The sequence below is a fragment of the Columba livia genome, chromosome 13 (assembly GCF_036013475.1).
Source record: "Columba livia isolate bColLiv1 breed racing homer chromosome 13, bColLiv1.pat.W.v2, whole genome shotgun sequence".
NCBI classification, from domain to species: Eukaryota; Metazoa; Chordata; class Aves; order Columbiformes; family Columbidae; genus Columba; species Columba livia.
The window spans coordinates 17,005,647-17,024,385 of NC_088614.1; the positions used below are offsets into that span (position 1 = coordinate 17,005,647).

The following is an 18,739-nucleotide window of genomic DNA, read 5'->3' on the forward strand; positions in this document are numbered from 1 at the left end:
GCTTGAGTTCATCCTGATGATCCGCAGACAGGGTTGTTTTGGGTCCCGAAGGCAGCGCCTGCCTCTGCTGCCACGCTGAGATCTGCAGAGCTGGTGGATCAGCAGAGGTTTACGGTAATCTGCCTAGAGGAGTAGCAGGAGAGAGGATGAAGGCTGATTAAATTACTGATTACAAATACCAAATCAAATCCACTTGCAAGGAGTCTTTGAATTCATGAAGCCATTAATCTACTGTAATTATATGACAAGTGATTCCTGTGCCACTTTTCAGGGGTCACTGAAAAGCTCCTGGTACTTCTTTTTTTTTACTAGTTTGTTTGTATGGCGACTTGGGGAAGTTTTGCTGCATGGTTGTAATATAAAAAAATGAACAAATAATGATTAGTGGATAATGCACATGGTCATACACAAATACATGAATTCAAGATACGAGAGTCACTGAAAATAAAAATTATTTGGTATTGCTTGAGAAAATCCCTAGTAGTAGTTGCAGTTTGGTTTGAAAAGAAAAATATTCTGAAGAAGCAGGATTGGACAACGTCTTTATCATCAAAACCAGATTTCAATGTTGTATAACAAACTAGAAGGATTTAGTATTTGACTTCTTCTGGCAAACAGGGAAACCTGCCCCAAGTAGGGTGATCTGGACTGACATTTTAATGAAGGAGACATCTGGAGTTGGCATCCTTTCCCCAAAGCTGTTTCCCTGCCCTTCATGCCCTTCAAAGCTGCCTGAACGAGGTCACTACTTTTTAATGTGTAAGTCCAGGCTTTGTAATCTTTCTGGCTGCTGGAGAGGGCTGAGTATTTTTATGAAGTCAGCGTTAAAGCATGAAACGGATTGATTTAACTTTCCGGGATTGTTAATTTTACCGAAGGCGGGTCGGATGCCCGTGTGGGCGGGCGGAGCAGTGCAGAGGGCGGGCAGCCGGGATCGAACCCTCGGACGGGGTGGCAGCCGGGCTCGAACCCTTGGAGGGAGGTGGGGTGCCGGCACGACGCGTGCCGGAGCGCTGGCACCGAGCGCCACCAGGCGGCCGCATGTGGCCATGGCAGGCGGCGGCCCCGCGGCGGCGCGGTGCTGACCTCCTTACCGCGGGCTCGACTCGCTTGTGGTTCTAAACTATCGCACTAGCGGGCGTTCTGTGCATCTGTGGCGTGGGACAGGCTGTGTGCAGAACGTGCAGCAGTAAACTCTGGCGTTTTATGTTCCTGTGGGGTTTTCAGCATTTTTAGGTTATTCAGATTTGCTCTTTAAATGAGGAGAGCAAAGCATGGACAGTTGTTTAGAAAACACATTTTAAAATTTGGACTCGCATTTCGATCTGGTGTCTCCATACTGCCCCAGTTGCATAACAGTAGTTTGTAGTGGCAAGACACTGTCCCAAGAAATATTTGCCATGTTGGAGGTTTTCTGCAGGTCAGAGCAGCAGATGGATACACGATGTCTCTTTCAGTTTGAGAACGCACTGGTTTGCAGAGGGCATTGCAGGTCAGGCCTTGAGCTCTAGCGAGGCTGCCAGAAATGCTCCTTGGACCACTTGCAGTCCAGCTGTTACTGGCTGGACTTTATTTGGCTTCTTTTCGATGTGTTTGCCTGGTGAACTCTGCCTTGCTTTGTTCTGCTTGTTTTGATAACTTCATTCAGGGCACTGGCTTTCAAGTAGAGGTTCATTTTTAATGAGGAACAAAAGAAATACAGACATTTATGATTGATTGTGGCATTGACAAAGGGGTTAACTAGAACGAATTAAGAGAGTCTTGTGGGAAAGCAGGTGGGACAGCTCCTCACTGGGGATAAGTGGAAGGAAATGCTGTTTTTCCCTTTTCTTTCAGGTCAGGCAGGAGCAAAGTCAGGAAGCTGAGAGATGCCAGCAAAAATCTGTGGGTTTTTATTGCTCATAAAAGAGTTTTTCTGGCTTTGTTGTCCTTTTTCTCATGCAGACTAAAAGGGTGTCTTTGCTGTTTGGTTTTCTGTCGTGCTTTTCCTATGGACTAGATTTAGGCTAAATCACCAGTTTGATCTGATCAGACTCTAGTTCGTTTCCTGGTAAGACTTGATGACTTGTGCTACAGTGAAATCGTGATCGCTTCCTAAATGGAAAAGATACCACCTTGGTGATTTCCTTCATTCCAGGAAGAGTGTGATGGTAAAAACTACGAGAGTTTTATCTTTCACTTCCTCAAACTTGAAATATTTATTTTAAAAAAGTAGGAGGGGAGAATAGATCAGGAAAGAAAGTGGTTATTCTTTTTTTCTATCCTAGTCCCATCTGAAGTGTAATGGAAATAAGTATAACTATTATTTCTAGCCAAATAGGATAGTATATCTGCATATTTACTATCACCATGAGCATTTCCCCTATATGCAACATATGCATAGGAGTGAAAACGTATAAAATAAATGCACATAGGTGGATCTGTACGCCGAACACTAAGGTCCAAAACCCCAGTGTGGCTTTCTGTGGCTTGGTGACACCACCTGTGTGTGAGCAGGTCTGATCGCCAGGTGGGCCCGTCCCTTCTGCTTGTTGAAAGAAGAGAAAGGGAGAACCCACTAAGTGCAGAACAATCCTTCTGTTTTCACTGGATTTGCCGTTATATTCTTCCTGACAGTGTATTCGTAGCACTGGACTGTTATTGGATAATACCCAATACAATCGTTCTTTCTTTCTCTGGACAGTGGAAACTGGTTTTGATAACGGGACCTGAGCTCCTCTGACCTACCTGGGAAGGGCGGCAGCGTGCCAGGTGTTCACATTCAAACAGCTTTTCATTGCTGCTTTGATACGCATCGAGGAATCTGATCACAAGGCATTATTTCATAAAAATTTCTGATGGGGTAGGAGTAAAAACTTATTAAATGGCATTAACTTCTGTGTCTGAATGTAATAAAATAATAATTCATTATATATGTTTAGGGATAAGAGATTAAAATGCATATTAATTAGATGAATAATGAAAACCTTTACAAGAATCTCTGCTACAAGTTGCAAGTAGCTGTTTAATCAAATTCTTTCTATGGAAAAATGCATTTCATTATAACATAATTAGCACATCTATTGTGTTTTTAATACAACTTGTGCTAAAGTGTGTTTGATCTGGAATTTGCTCATGGCAATTAGCAGTGAAGGAATAGAACTTTTTCGCTTTATTCCAGGCTTTGTAAATTACCAGTGCTGTATCTGGGGAAAATTGACGTGATTTTTTTTAAAGTACTAGAATAATCTTGGGAATATATTGGGGTAGTCATTGTTAGCAGCAAAAAGAAATGGTTGGAAACTGTGCTATATAAAGCTGCAAAGTTAGGAGTAGGGTTTTTTTTATTTAGTAGGTGTGTACTGTTCTGGCATGTCCTGTCTGAATCCTGTGATAAAGTGGAGGGAGCGATCCTGCTTGCCTGTGCGTGTGGCAGCGGATCAGAGGAGCGGGTGGTGGTGCTGGGGTGTCACCCGGGGAGGTGACACCGACACACCGCTCAGGTGGTGCCCATATGTGCAGTTCCCTGGGGGTGGGTGGTGCGTACTGACCCAGGGCGTTTGGACTTGCTGTTCACAGCCTGTCCTTTCCCGTCAGAGCGGAGTGCTTTTCCAGCAGGATAAAAGAGCTGATCCACCAAACATCTGCTGGGAATCCGGGTGTGTCGTGTAGCACTGCCGGTCCTCCGCAGTCAGAGGGTTCGACTGAAGCCAGACCGCACTGTTGGGGCTTTTCCATACCCCAGGAGCTTTACTGACAACTTTCCAAACAGTGGGAGGAAACTTCTTTTACAGAAAGTCCTTTGGTGAATTTGTGTCTACTCTGAATTTGCTCAGAGTGCAGAAACCAGTGGTTTTATAGTTGAATTCCCTGTGGTACAAATCCTGGTATTGTCTTCTGTGTGAAACTCATTAACGCACAGAAAATCTGAACTTGAGATTGGCTTTTATCGAGTAAAAAAAAAAAATACAGTACAGGAACGTAAAAAGAAACTATCCAGTGCAAACACCTTTATACAGTGGAAATTGCTACAGTGTTCCTTAAAATAGCTTTATAAAACAGGCTTAAAAATCACGATTACAGGTACTATTATCTGGATGCTGCTTAACAAAGTACTTACTGCACTAAATAATTTCATAACTAACTCTACCCGTTGATAGCCAATACCTTAGTTAATGATGAAAACTTTAAACTGTAAGTATTATTAGTTAGCACTCCTTATAATATACTAACATGTGGAACCTCAATAGCATACACTGTTGAATGGATTAAGCAAAACAGAAGAGAACGAACACATTAAAAATAAAACCAAGGCTGTCATTGCAAATTGTGCTTCTGGTATAAAGGATGTGATCCAAAGCTGATTCACAGATGTGCAGAATTCTACTTACTTTTCCTTTAGTTCATATTTGAAAATTTGAGGGATTGCATTATTGATGATATGAAGCTTTAGTGTCCAGCTAAGTATTGCATTGGACAGCTTTCTATAGTAGTGAGGACTCATGTGAGACCCTATTCTAGCGCATTGCTGTTTCCTGCCAAGAAAGCATTTTGGGGGAAGGGGGTGTAAATTAGAGATGACATGAATAAGTGAAAAGCAAATTTGTGAGGTTCCACGATATTGGTTTAGGAAAACAAAAAAATAAAAAGAAAAAAAAATAGCGTTATTTGATTAGCTACCAAATTTAAATAATCAAATCAACTAAACTAATATATACAGCTCCAGCACAGATTCTGCAGAACTGAGTATCTGTGTGGCAGGGCTCTGTTCCTGCTGAAGGCAACGGGAATCTGCATTGCCAGGACCAGAGACAGAGCAGCGTCCTAAGAGACCCGCATTTTACACCACGTGTTTGGCTGGGTAACTTCCTGCATGGGAAGTTTCATTCTGTTCATTCTGTGGCTCTTCATCAGGCAAGAAACTAAACACATGCTTACCAGGGACATAGTAGTTGCAGCTCCAAAACCTTATTTACATTTGCAGTTCTTTTATGCAGACTAATGTGTGGGTGTGTAGCATTCTGGTTTGGAAGTCTACAATATTTTCCTAGGTGGAAAATACCCATTTTACAGTACCTGCTTAGAAAAAATATCAAAACAGTTTCACAGTAATGAGGCCTTTCAGTTGTGTTTGTCCCTGAAAAAATACAATTGCTTTAATAATGTTGAATAAAAAAATGTATTCAACCTCTTTAGAAATCTAGAGAGACCTATGTTGCCATCTAGAGACATTTACAGTATTGGAGTCTCCACATTCTCCTGGTCTTTGCATTTCCTGCCCTGCAGGATATGTTCCATTGAGTAACACTGAGATCCTCTTTACAGAGAGAGAAAACAATTTTGCTGCTAGCTAAAGCAAATTCCAGCATGCCAGAAAGGTGCCTGAAATCATCATCAGGCTGTTGAAAATGACAGATGAAACCAGATTGTGCATCTAAAAATTCTGTCTAATTTTATCTTTAGTAACTCATATATGTAGTAGAAAACTATAAAGCAAGAATAATTAATAGATTGGAAAGAAGGAGAAATCATGCCTCTTTTTGAAAGTGATGGAATAATTTCTAATATGAAGTGACAGACCATATGTTCCTCCTCTCCTCTGCTGGGTAAGCATAAGCGTGGAATGTCAGTGAAGATGTTACAAGAGGGCCAGGCAAACCAGCCGGCTGGAGATACAGGAGGTTCAAAACATTCCTTCCCAATGCCACCCAACCTCTCTGCTTCAGCGGATGGTGACCTTGAATGTCTGTTGATGAAAACAGTGCAGGAGGAGAGGAATGAAGGAGAAACTGGGGACAAAACCACTTTTTAAGGAGAAGTGTCTCTCTGGACAGGGAGAGGAGTTATGTCCCAGAAGAGTTGAGCAGGTCCTCAAGCAGCAATTTTGGGGAGAGAACTGAATGTTAGCAAGGAGGGCAGAGCTGGGGGAAGTCAACATATGTGATCTGTGTGTTTCTTTTTAACGCTATGTTCTCAGGTGGGTTTTTTTGTGTGTGTCTGTTTGAAATCTTAGTACAGCTTGAATGAAGAGCTGTGAGTTCTTTGACCATTGGCAGGGTCTTGATGTCTGTCTGTAGTGGGAGTGAGAATATTCATGGCTAATTTGAACTTAATACACAAAATCTTCGTTTGGTTCTGATCCATACAGCTCAGCTAACATTTTAAACCTGGGTCCCCAGTCATTTAGAAAGTCATAATCAATATCTGAGTCTGAGGAGCCTGATTCCAAAGAACTGAGAGATTCTGCAATGGACTCGGCACCTTCGTAGCCATAAATGTGAAGTGTGTCATAGGGCAGCAGATCCCTGTCGTTGTCGGCTTCGTCTTTCTTAACCTCAATCATCATTTCCATTTCTCCAGCACCAGAAGTCATATTTCCAGGAGGCTTTTGGACTTGCGCATATGGAGAGGGAGCTGCTTCAGGCTTTATACCATTCTTGCGGACCGAGTTGAGTACAGATACATCATAGCTGGTGGTATCCATTTCACCACCCCCTTCTTCATCGTAAGTGACAAGCTGTTCGTGAATCTCTGCCACATTCCTCCCAAGACCGCTCAAATCCTTCTTGTGTCTCTTTCTTAGAAGAATTAGCAATGCGATTACTGCAAAGAAAACTTAGATGAGCAGGTGTAAATGGAGAAGTAGGGAAGTAAAACAAATTGCATTTAAGATATGTAACACAGTCTGAAGTGGTTTTTTTCCTGTTGTGGGTTTTTTTGGTGTGTTGTTTTTTGGAGGGGGGTGGGTTTGGATTTTCTTTTTTACACTATTTTTAAAAAGTTTTAAATGCTATTTAACTGTAGGATTTTTATGGTCTCAAAGCAGTTCAGTGGGTACAGGAATTGTACAACTGACTCTTGAGCCGGAATTGCAAGTAGGAATGTATAGTGTCACAAGTTAATTGAATCAACTACTGCCTTGAACTGGTAAATCTTTTAATGCCAGGCATCAGATGCTATTTATGTGCTAATTGCATAGGAGGCCTGTTCAAGCAAGAAAAAGTGTTGTTCCTTCTCTGATAGATTCCAAATACAGCAAATAGGTACTGGTCTGCAGATTTGTTACAGATTATTTATGTATATATGTCCACTCTGCTGTTCAAAAGGCTTCCAGACTAGTTCAGCCTTTGGAAACAGGAATCCTATTATTATTGCCCCAGAATAAATTTCCTGTTTTATAGCTGCATGTGAGCCTAGTAACAGTAAATCAAGTATATTATGCATACCTGCAATAACCTTTCAGTGACTCAGCCTCTCCAATAGACTGAACGGTTTTGTAGCTGAAACTACGCTAACAGGCCAAATCGAAGGAGCGAGATGTATCAAATAGGTACAGTATTTCTGCCTTTGTGACCATTTGATAGCCACAAAGGTTTTGTAGATCTCAGTTAAGAAAAAACCAAAACAATCCCCACATTAAAGTTAGAGAACATAACAAAAGTCAAATACTTACTAACGATAGTGAAGATACAGATAAAAATTGCCACCAGTGCTTGTATACTGACTCCAACTTGTTTAGCTCTTTCCTCGCAAAAAGTGAAGTTGCCTTTTTCATTGCACTTGCAGACACTGATGACAAGTGTATTTGTGCTGCTGAGCTCAGGATCACCGTTGTCTGAGATGATGACAGGCAGGTAGTGGATTTTGGCAAGTTCACGATTAAATTGTCCATATTTGACAGTGATATTAGCTGTGTTATCTGGAAGAAGTAACAACATCTAATTAAGTGATAATCTCTACCAGATTTTCCTTATAGATTATCAGTCAGTTGGTACATCTTCCCTTAGACAGAGCCAGCCATTACGGAATGCAGTGAAACTTGGGTGGCAACAAATACGATTTTTTTTCACTTTACAAATAAATTGTTACTTAGCTCAGCTAGACCAATCATAGGTCCTTGCTACAGCTTTTCTCCCCCGTATCTCAGTGTCTCACTTTGGCTGGCTGAGAAAATGCATTGCAGGGATACGCTACCATAGTTCTCAACCAAGGAGAAGTTGCTATCTTCTGTGGCCAGGGAGTATTTGAAGAAACCTCTGGGTGATGTTTCATCCTTGTCAGTAGCTGAAATCCTGATGATAACCTACAAAGATGGAAGAGGTCAAAGTTTTCAGTATATATTGCTTCCAATGATAAAACTGTTTACAGTATTGTTAGAGCTGGGCTGTGTATGCTGTGTAACCCTTCAGTAAAGGGCAGGACAAAGAGATATCGTGATGCTCCTCTTCAAGTTCTTTCCAGGCAAGTAATTTCCTGGTAGATCTCCAAAAAAAGCAGTCTTGCCCGTTCATTCACAGGTAGAAAATGAAAGAGGAAATCTTGTGTAATTAAAGCATAAAAAAAGTCTTATGCACAAAGACATGTGGCTCATTTAAATAGTGAAGGTGGCTGTCTTCTAAAGTGTTCAGCTTACTTAGAGGTATGACTCTCATTCATTGAATGTCATTGACACTGCCACTCCGGAATGACTTGCTTCTTTTTGGAAGCCGCAATCCGGGATAGGTTAGATGTGTAAAATATATTAAAAAATGTGTATGATTATATCCCAAAGGTATTTTAAAAAATAAATTAAAGGTGAAATAATACTTTGTGTGTTTTAACAGATTCCGTCAGAGAGTCCAGTCTGTGACAAAGTCTCTTAATTAAACAAACATTACATGTGTGGGCTAAATACTTGTGTCTGAGACCAAACATCTGAAAGCACAAATACTAACACTGTGCATGCAGATACTTGTGCTCTGGTGAATACCACTATAATGTTATATGCAGCAAAGTTTCTTTTAGTATCTTGAAATGGTTTCATTCTCAGTATCATGTACGAGCATTTGCGTGATAAAACCGAATTGCTAATTTTTGCTCTGCAAGGCTTGACTGTACTTCACAGTTCAATTGCTAATGCACAGATGTTCTTAAAAATCTGGAGGGAGCGGAACTGTGCAGCCCATGTGTATAAGCAGATGAAAGTCAATATTCCAACACTGTAAAGTCCTGAAGAGAGGTTTCTGACCACTGATGTTTTGGAAATCAGTGAAATGATCAGGCGCTTGCGTGTGAAAATTGAGACTAACTTTTATTAAAAGACATTTTTCGACTGAGCTTGCAAGTAGATAATTCAGGTTTAAGGGAAAAATGCTTCGTCCCGTCTCACCTTTCCTGGTGCAGCATTTTCACACACTCTGGGTTCTTCGGGATAAACAAGTTCCGGAGCGTTATCATTTTCATCGGTAACTATTACGTGAACTTGGGCATGTGATTCTCGGTCAGAAAGGCGGCCTGAAATGACAATAACAACAGTATGGGTCTCAGATATCTGGAATCTCAGTGCTGTCTAGGCCTCTCCTTTCCACTGTTTGTGTGCACCCCTGTGCCTCCCGCATGACAAATATGGGGGGTTTCTAGCTCCATTATTAATTTAAACTTTTCCTTTGACAGATTGAGATATTTTCCTAAAACCTCTCCTACTGGCCCGAATGATCAAGGATCTATGGGGAAGAAAATGACAGTTGCTTATGGTTTCTTCTCACCATGTGGCTGTGGGATCCAGCATCGTTCTCTGGCACTGGGGCACAGCTACAGGCCGTGGCCGGGGTGTTTCTGCTCTAACCACAGGCTTATCCCTCTTCCCCAAGCTGCTTCCTCTCCTCACGCCCTTTTTATTCCTTGTAACAAACTGAATGCATTTTCTTAATAGCTTGGCGCCAAATCTTAAAACTGTATTTGACCTATTTGTAGGGACTCATTTGATTTGGAAGATTATTGTGCAAATCTTGCGAGCATCCCTTTTGTTCGTAGCTTAGTGGAAACAGGCTGGCAGGTTGTGGCTTTCCTTTTTGTAAAGTTGTACTCTGATTTATTTTGAATAGGGCAGCGGGTAGCACTCACCATCTTCAAGGATTTCCTGAGCTGCAACAGTGATGTTGTATGAGGAACTGAATTCTCTGTCCAGGGGCTTGGGAAGTTGAATAATTCCAGTATCGGATACCCTGACATAGTCTCCATTAGGACTAGCTCTTCGTCGAATAAATCTGTTTTTTGTTTAAAAAGAGATATGTCAATGCAAGGGTGACAATGCTGTGCTTCACCTCAGTTCTTTGTAGTGGAAAGTCAGAGAGTTCTTGTGTGACAAATCCCATTAATATCTTGACCAGGCAGTCTTGGAATATTTTCCTAAAATTCTGCAAGCTGTGGGAGTGAAATATGTCCATTGGAAAAGTTTCCAGATTTTTACCTTTTACTGTTTCAGAAGTCTATTTTCTTTTCAAAGCACAGGCTTGAGAGAGTTATTACAATAAAAGTGTAATAATACATTATAACCATGTAAAGATAGCCAGGATTATTCCTTTTCTTGTAAATGTGCAGATACTTAATCAGTAAGTTTATGTGGTAATTACATGGGTGAATGTAATTTATGTCCGTATTTTTGGTTACCATATATATCCATGGCTGCAGTGCCAGAAAAATCAAATTGGAATTTCTTTTTTAGCGTGAATATTCTGAAAAACAGAGCCAAAGTCTCAGTTCTTTGTCAAATCCATGGAATCATTAATGAATTCACCACTTTAAAACAGAATTACTAAACCTAATGTCATATTACCTGATTTTCCGTTTAGCGGCATCAGGGTCGTGTGCCCAAACTGATCCAAGTGTTCTTATTTCTGGATCATTTTCCCTTACTTTAAATTCATATGGCAGTTTAGTGAAGACGGGAGGCTCATCAACATCAGTGACTTCAATGGTGACTGTCGAAATGCTCCTGGAGCCACCGGATTTAAAATAGCGAAGATCAACTGTGGGATCTGTTGCTTCAATGTCAAACCTGTATTCTGCTACTTTTTCGAAATCCAGGGGCTAGAAGAAAGACAAACAGATATTCTTCCTTTGGAGATGTCTAAGTAAGCTTTGCAGTAACTAGCTGTGGAAACCTAAGCTGTGTACTCTGATCCACGTTTGGAAATATTACCAAATTGCATCCTAGCTAGACTCTTGCTAGCATGTCCAAACTGACCATCTCCTTCATAGAGCGGTTTCAGCAACAATTTCAGTGGCTTTGAACAGATTCACCTGGTATTCTAAGTTTGGGAAGTATTTCTTGGTTGAAATAATTTTCTGTAGCTACTAAAACTAGTTTAGCTGCTTTTTATCAAAGGTTGGGGACCAGATTCTCCTCTTCTTGGCAAGGCTTTCTGTTCTGAAGTCACCCAAGGTGGAGTTCATAGCGGTGCTGACTGGTGCCTGGGCCATTTACTGATAAACAACATCCTCTTCCTTGGTTTTCCCATTGATTGCGATTATAAATGAAATCACACAATGGAAGGAAGACCAGGAGTGAGGGGAATGCCCAAGCTATCTCTCATTTCAAAATTTGTGTCCCTTTGTGCTGTCACCCGAGATTATAAAAGCACCGTGAAATACACAGCAGTTAGTTGTGGTGACTCTTGATTTTCTCTTTGAGTAGACGTTGCAATTGGAAGTGCTAGTGCTCATCTAGCAGTTGAAATTTTGTCTCGCGTGGCTGCATATTTAGAATTATGACACGTGCATGGCCAAAAGCATGTTACAAAACAGTGGGGTGATCTGCGTGTTAAAAGAGGAGCTGATTCCAAATCAACTGGTGTGTGTACGTTTGGAAGGGAAAAACACATTCTTGTCAATCTGAGGCTTACAGGACATGATTTATAGTCCTCCCTCTTTTCTTTACTTATCTTTTCCTTCACTCTGAGTCAATGAAATCAATGAACTCGTGGCTTGGCAGTGCCCTGCATAACGCAGGAATGTTTCTTGGTACGAATCAAGTATGTTTGAGAATTAAAAAACAATCGACTCTTTGAATAATCCAAATATCTGAAGTTTGCGAGAAGCCTGAACTGTGTAACCTGAATATGTGACACAGTCCCCATTGCACTCCGCAGTAATTCTGGATTTTCCCAGAGCTGGCAGTGAAATGAGCTGGTGAATCACCAGCTCTTCTCCCAGAGCTCACAGAACAGGGTTTTCAAGATGAACGTATTTCATGGTGACTTCCACACGTTCATTTTTTCCCGCCACTAGTCCCAAACTGAATCAAACACCATTGTTACACAGGGAAAAACAAAAGAATCATCTTTGTTACTGGGAAAAGTACCTTCTTTGGCCTAATGATTCCTTCATTTGTGAACGGATTTGCTACAATTTCAAAGGTGTCCCTGTAATCTCCTCTGACAAAACTGTATTTTGTATTTCTATGTTGTGGTTCATCAACATCTTCTACTTTGACTCTGCCAACTTCTCCTCCTACTGAAATGTTTTCAGGAACTTTAAAGTGAAATGATGCTGTTAAAAGAAACAAACAAACAAAATAACACAACAAAGACATGAGGAGTGTGTACATGGAAGTTAGAACTCAGTCAAAAATTCTTAGTTTATAGACATACAAAAAAATATTCCATTGAGAATTCAGCATTATATATCTCTGCAGACAGAACTTTGATGTATTTTTTATAAAAGTATAATTAATTCTCAAAACTGCCAAGATCTTGTGCAAAGTGATAAGATTAATATTGTTTTTCGTTTTCTCCCCTAGGTGTGAGTCACCAGGCAATGTAGGCAGGGCTGCACTACAGAAAGCCTTCTCAATAGGTAAGATTCTTTTGTCCACTTTTAAGAAAAGCTAAATTGTTATAAACTCTGACATAAATTGGTTATAGTCAGGTCAGCCCTTGGTTTCCAACTGATACAGCGCTTGCATTATACTTACGGTGCTTGAATACGGGGAAGTTGTCATTGATGTCGGTTAAAGTGATAATGACTGTAGCTGTGCTTGAATCCCCAGAAGACCCTGGAGCATCTTTTGCTTTAACAATAATTTCATATGTCGACTGATGCTCTCTGTCTAAATCAGCCCTTGTTGTAGAAATCACACCTTTGAAAAAATAACATTGACTATGATTAGATTTTGCAGCATGTCCAATATCTCTTAACTTTGACAGCAAATTTTTGCCTTGTGCCACACATTCAGCTTTAAGTAGCATTTTTACAGTGGTATTTTTCTAAGGCCAGAAAAGTTCGAAATCTTTCTTACATGATGGAATATTGGGAGACTTTGTACATTACATTCCTGTAAAGTGATACTGATCTTTGCTGCTTAGAAACAGTCTAACGATATCTAAGCTTGGTCACTACAGCGTCTAGAGCCTTTGAGCACCTCTTTATCTGAATTATGTGCTCCAGAGGACTAGCAAGGTTACAAGACATACTGACGTTATTTTTAAAACTGGGCAAAATTTAAACAAGAAAGTTTAGGAAAGCAAAGGGTTGAGTTACTGATTATCGAATGCTGTTTCAGAATTTATGTATTCTCCTTTTCCTGTTTGGTCAAAGGAATGGCATCTATGCTAAACTGGAACTGAACTTACATTAGCTCCTAGTTAGTCTCTTCATCAGTGGGAAGAAATGACCTTTTATCTTCTCATTTAGTTCATGGCATCTGATATCCTGACTTTATTAGTTCATTTCCAGATGCAGGCAGTGGCGTTTTGTGAGTGTGAATGAAACATCTTTCTAAATTATGGTTAAAATTAGAGTTTTGAGTTATTATCTGCCTTTTCCAGAATAACAAAGGCTTAAAACTGTTTTCTTCAAAGTGTAAGGTAAGGACAAAGTGTAAGGGCATTTGCTTATTTCACCTACCAGAGTCATCAACTGTGAAGTATTCGTCTCCTTTAATGACTTGGTAGGTAACTGTGGCGTGACCTGTAACTGTTGGGTCGTCAGCGTCTACAGCTGTCACCTTGGTGACTGAGGTTCCTAGAAAAGGGTTTTTCAAAGAGCATATTTAGTATAAATTCTGCTTTTTAACCAGAGACATGAAGGGAAGTGAGTGATGGAAGAACATACCTACTGGTGACATTTCTGGGACCGATCCATTGAATACCTTTTGTACAAACACGGGGACATTATCGTTAATATCGTAAACCTTGATAATGAATTTAGATGGGGGTTCCAGTGACTGGTTGTTTCTTCTGTCAATAATGAGAGCTGTCAGCTCATACTCTGCTTTCTTTTCTCTGTCCAGTCTCTCAAATGCGTATACATCACCACTGGTTTCTTCCACTTTAAAAATGGTGTTGGCATATTCACCCTCAATAATGTACTTGGCGTAGTTGTTCCTTACGCTTGATGTGATCTAGAAGAAAAGAGAAAAGTGAGCTTTGGTGTCTGGATGCAGCATAGTTTGTACCAGAAGATACACAGAATCAAAACCTTCTTCAGGCACAGTTTGAAACCAGAATGGCCACCAAGGCTTCTGATGACAACTGGAGTATTGCTGAACAAGCAGCAGCTCCAGCCATGCAGGCTTATGGGATGAAACTTGCATCCAGACGGACAGTTGCTTGCTTTTATATATCAAGAAGCAATTTTTAATTTTTTTAGATCATATCTCATACTTCCTAAAGATTTAAATTGTTCATTCAGTTGACACATACAGATCATTAATGTCATTATATCTGAACACATGCCACCACGTTCAGTTTTGAGCTACTCTTGTTTGCAAGTAATCTTCTGAATTTAGCAGAGATTTTGCTTAGACTGCACAGAATTAGAGTCGGATCTTCCTTCACAGGTATTGAAATTATTCAGCATTAGTTTCTATTACTTGGCATTTAGCAGAATTCCTGCTGTAGCTGACAGCTTTGTTGTATTTAGTTGTATTTAGTCACATGCAATTTTTTCATCGTCTTACATGCCATGACAGTAAATTTCTATCCCATAGATTTTATATTTTAACATTATATGCAATGAAAATGGGATGAGATGAAAGTAATGAACATTAATCAGTTTTAAAATGTAATTTAATCCAATCTCAAATGGTTTTGCACATCATTTAATCTGCAGGTAATCTGATGATTCACCCCTTTCCATACTTCATTGATCTAAGGACAGTGATAGCAGGCCTAAACCACCATTTTCTGTGCATCATATCAGCATTCTTACTTCAGCAAGCTATTTATCAATGATTGCTGGGTTTGATCAAGAATTTTCAGTCTTTTGTTACTGGTGTTATCATAAATTGCACCTGTTATGTATTCAGGATTTGTTTTATCCCGTAGTTGTCATTTACTGTTGATCATGCTTTCATTTCTGTTTTCTGTTTTGAAATGTGTCATTTTCTTCCCTCATTCCACATACTTAAATCATACTTCTGGCTGCTGCGCCTGCTGAAGAACAGTTTACAACTCTGGAGACCTAACACAAGAAATAACCCCAGCCTTGCCTCAAAGGCAGGATAGTCTGTGCCTTCTTTCTCAATTTTGATTTACTTATTCAGTGTAAAAGGTATAGACTTCCAAGACTGCCTTTTCTAAATCTGAGAATGAACACAGAAAGGAGAGAATCCAAGGTCACGAAAGATAAAATCAAATTGTATCAGCATATTCCTGCAGCTGTCGCTCAGTTCTGCCACGCTGCTCCTGTGGCCTCTTTTAAAGGGTTTATCAAGTGTTCAATCCTGCAAATGCAATGCCCTGAACACAGCCATTGCAAAAGCAATCAGAAGCACTCCGCTGCTGAAAGACCACAGAGCACAGTACAAAGTGAATTACTCTTATTTAGGACAGCTCCGGGAATGGAATCGTTCTCCTCAATCTACCAGCGAATTGGTCTGAAATGGAACGGAGATGCCCTGTGTGAGCTGCTCGTGGCCTCCCGTCTCCCTCCCGCGTTCTGCCGGTGGGCACGACAGGTCTGTTTCACTTGGCGAGACGGCTCTGACAGCTGCTGATTGTTGTACACGGGAGGAAAACCTACAGCTGCAGTTATCTGAAAAGTGTCAAAGCAGTTCAGTTTGAAAGACTAGATTGGAAGAACTTTGTCTGGGTGATATGCAGTTAATCATAGGATTTTTTGAGCACTGCCCTGAAGAAAATGAGTTTGCAAGCAGGTCAGTGCTCATTATTATTTTTTTTAAATTATTTTCTTTCACTTGGTGAAACAAATATTTTGCTTGTGCAACAGTATTCCTAAACATAGCACTTTTGTTTTGTATCCAAGCTGAGGGATGTAAACTGGATGTTTTTTAGTGCATAGGTTTTTATTAGCTGATCTCCTGGCTTTTTGAAAGAATCTTGAGCTGCCAGAGAAATATTGACATGCATCAGCCGCCAGACTTCCTTCCTGTGCACCTGCGTGCAGTGCAATTGTTGCTTCACTGCGGATGCTCCGTACTTGCCATTCTTTAAAAATTATTAATATTCTTCAAAAGAATTAGAACTCCTTTGACATTATTCTTGATTTACTCTGTGTTCACATTCTTAAGATTTTAACACGTTAGTATGTTGGAATTAAGACCCATTTCTGTTTCCTTTCTTTCTCTTCTGCCTAGACTGCAAACAAGTAATTTCGAGATACTCATTTGCTGTCTGCATTTCTAATTATTCATTGCTAACAGACTGCTATTTACCTTGCCAACATGGTGTGGCAATGGTGTATCAATCTCTTCTTTGATATGCATTTGGTTCCATATCCAGTCTCTCTTCTGTCGTTTATGACCGGCATCGTTCGTTTTCTGACTTTCACTGTCAACAGTTGCTGGAGCCAAGAACAATGAGAAGAGTAGAATAAGGTGGTTCATCTTCTTCTGTAGCCTAGAAAGTAATATAAATGCGTATAAATATATATATATAAATAACAACAGAATGTGTATAAATAAATATATATATATAAATAACATATATAATAATATATATATATATAAAATAATATATATATATATAATATATATATATATAAATATATAAATATATAAATATATATATATATAAATAACAACAGAATCAGGTTAATTGGAGAGAGCACTTGTGGACATGTGAACAGACTTTTCTTCTATAGGAAAGTTTGATTACTTTCCGTATTTCTTTTCATCTGCCTTAGCATCCAAATTTAAAATATCTGTCTTCTTCCTCCCATGGAACAGTTTTAACTAGATGACAACTGTAAAAAGCAACAACAATATTTTAACAAAATAAAAAATGTGCAGGATTTGAGAGCTAGCACAGGGGGCAGCATCCACCCGAGCTGAAGAGAAGGTTCAGTAGCGAGGAGCAGCCGCTGTGCATCGCGGGATGCTGGGGACAGTGGCCGCGGGGAGCAACGCCGAGGCCGAGCCGGCCCCAAGTGTCTGTGGGCTCGGCCTGAAATGAAATTTTCCAGCTTGAGAAACCCAAATGCAGTGTTTTGACTTGCCCTGACACCTAATATGCTGTAGTCAATATCTTCATATGGAAAATATTGATTTAGAATAAAATCTGATTTTTTTGGTTGAAAAAATGATTCGTGAAATTTTCAATCAATTCCAAGTGCAATATAGCAAATTATCTAGCTCAGAGAGCTCATTTATTGATTCAGTCCCTTGTCTTTTGAAATGTTTGAAGACACACATGAAGTTCCTTTATCCTTTATTTTCAGATTTTACCATCTACAAAATGATGATTTGTGAAATTATTCTCAGGTGAAACCATGTTTTTGCTTCATACATTAATATTAGCAAACTTTAGGTCTGACTTTCATATCAAATTGAGAACTTACTTTAATGTAGCAAAGCTGATGAATTTTCTTACTAAATTTCCCCTTCACAATATAAAGGACTGTCAGGGAACTTTAACACTCAAATAATCAGACTTTAAATTACACATAAATGACTTTGCATTATCTTTTAGGATCTGTCAGCATGCACATCAAAAATAAAACCATTAACAGGTTGCTACATGCGAGATTGAATTAATACTTTCGGCAGGAAGGTGCTGCGACGTTTCCAACATTACTCTTCAGTAACGGCCAGTCACTGTTATCCCATGGTGCACTATCATTGTCACTAAAAAGATGTTATTTACCATGAAATTTGGCTTTCTTGTACTTTTCTCACTTCTACATTGTTGTACAGAAGCTGAGGAACACTCCTTTTTGTGATTGTGTAGGAAATGAGCAAAGAAGGTGGCCTTGAAGTTGCTTTTTAATAGCTAAGCTGTGTTTTATACTGTTTTGTGGATTGATCAAAATTTTGACTTAGCCAGTTTTTTGTATTCTGTGCTCTTATTTTGGCTTTGAATATTTTTAGAAAAATGAGATTTAGTTGTTTTGCTTTGTTTTGTTTGTATATATGAAGATTCTACAACTGGAAACTGGAAGGCATTGATATGATTCTGTGGTCATTGCATAGGTCTGTTTTATTAATAATATTACAAAACATGATAGCCAAAGGAAAGCGGTTGGTTAGCGTCAGCTAGTCCAGGCTGTAGTTTTGGAAAAAACAGACTATAGTGTTAAAAAAGGCGTTTTCTCTTGGACACCTTTGGTGTCCTCATGTAGGGCCTCTGCTTATCAGAAATTGGTGGATCAAATTCATCACGAGTGTACGGTTATCTGTGAGGGAGCTCTGGGACTGTGGTCATATCCTGATGATTCCTGAGGATCCATGCAGCAAAGGCAAACTCTCCTTTGGAGTAGGTGACCTGTACGTGTGTCACAGTTCAGGCCTTGTTTGAAAGCCTGGCCATTAATACAGAAAGCACTAGACTGAATCTTCTTAAATATATGCACATTTCAGCTGAAACTTAAGCTACCCCTTCCGCTCAGCAGATCCATCTTTGTCTTTTCAGATTTTAAGGTGGCTTCCCTTCCTTCAGCTTGCCCACACTCCCCGGTAAGTCAACAGTTCCTTTGTGAGCACTTTGGAGGGGTTTGGTGTGCCCTCTGGTATGCACTGTAGGTCAAACACAGGCTGAGATAG

The 18,739-nt window shown here is 39.9% G+C and overlaps 1 protein-coding gene across 3 annotated transcripts in view; it reads right to left on the reverse strand.

The window, feature by feature from the left end:
* Positions 1-3,907: 3,907 nt before the first annotated feature.
* Positions 3,908-18,739, reverse strand: part of CDH5 (cadherin 5) — a 29,306-nt gene continuing 14,474 nt past the window's right edge. For all 3 annotated transcript variants that reach the window (XM_005514450.3, XM_065028470.1, XM_013371161.3), the window contains 11 exons: positions 16,415-16,598; positions 13,852-14,140; positions 13,645-13,761; positions 12,713-12,877; positions 12,101-12,288; positions 10,574-10,827; positions 9,862-10,004; positions 9,128-9,252; positions 7,954-8,062; positions 7,433-7,678; positions 3,908-6,582 (listed from right to left, as the gene is read on the reverse strand). In XM_005514450.3, coding sequence (XP_005514507.1) covers positions 6,089-6,582; positions 7,433-7,678; positions 7,954-8,062; positions 9,128-9,252; positions 9,862-10,004; positions 10,574-10,827; positions 12,101-12,288; positions 12,713-12,877; positions 13,645-13,761; positions 13,852-14,140; positions 16,415-16,585 — 2,301 coding nt within the window. In that variant the 5' untranslated portion in view covers positions 16,586-16,598 and the 3' untranslated portion in view covers positions 3,908-6,088. The remainder of the gene's footprint in view (positions 6,583-7,432; positions 7,679-7,953; positions 8,063-9,127; positions 9,253-9,861; positions 10,005-10,573; positions 10,828-12,100; positions 12,289-12,712; positions 12,878-13,644; positions 13,762-13,851; positions 14,141-16,414; positions 16,599-18,739) is intronic.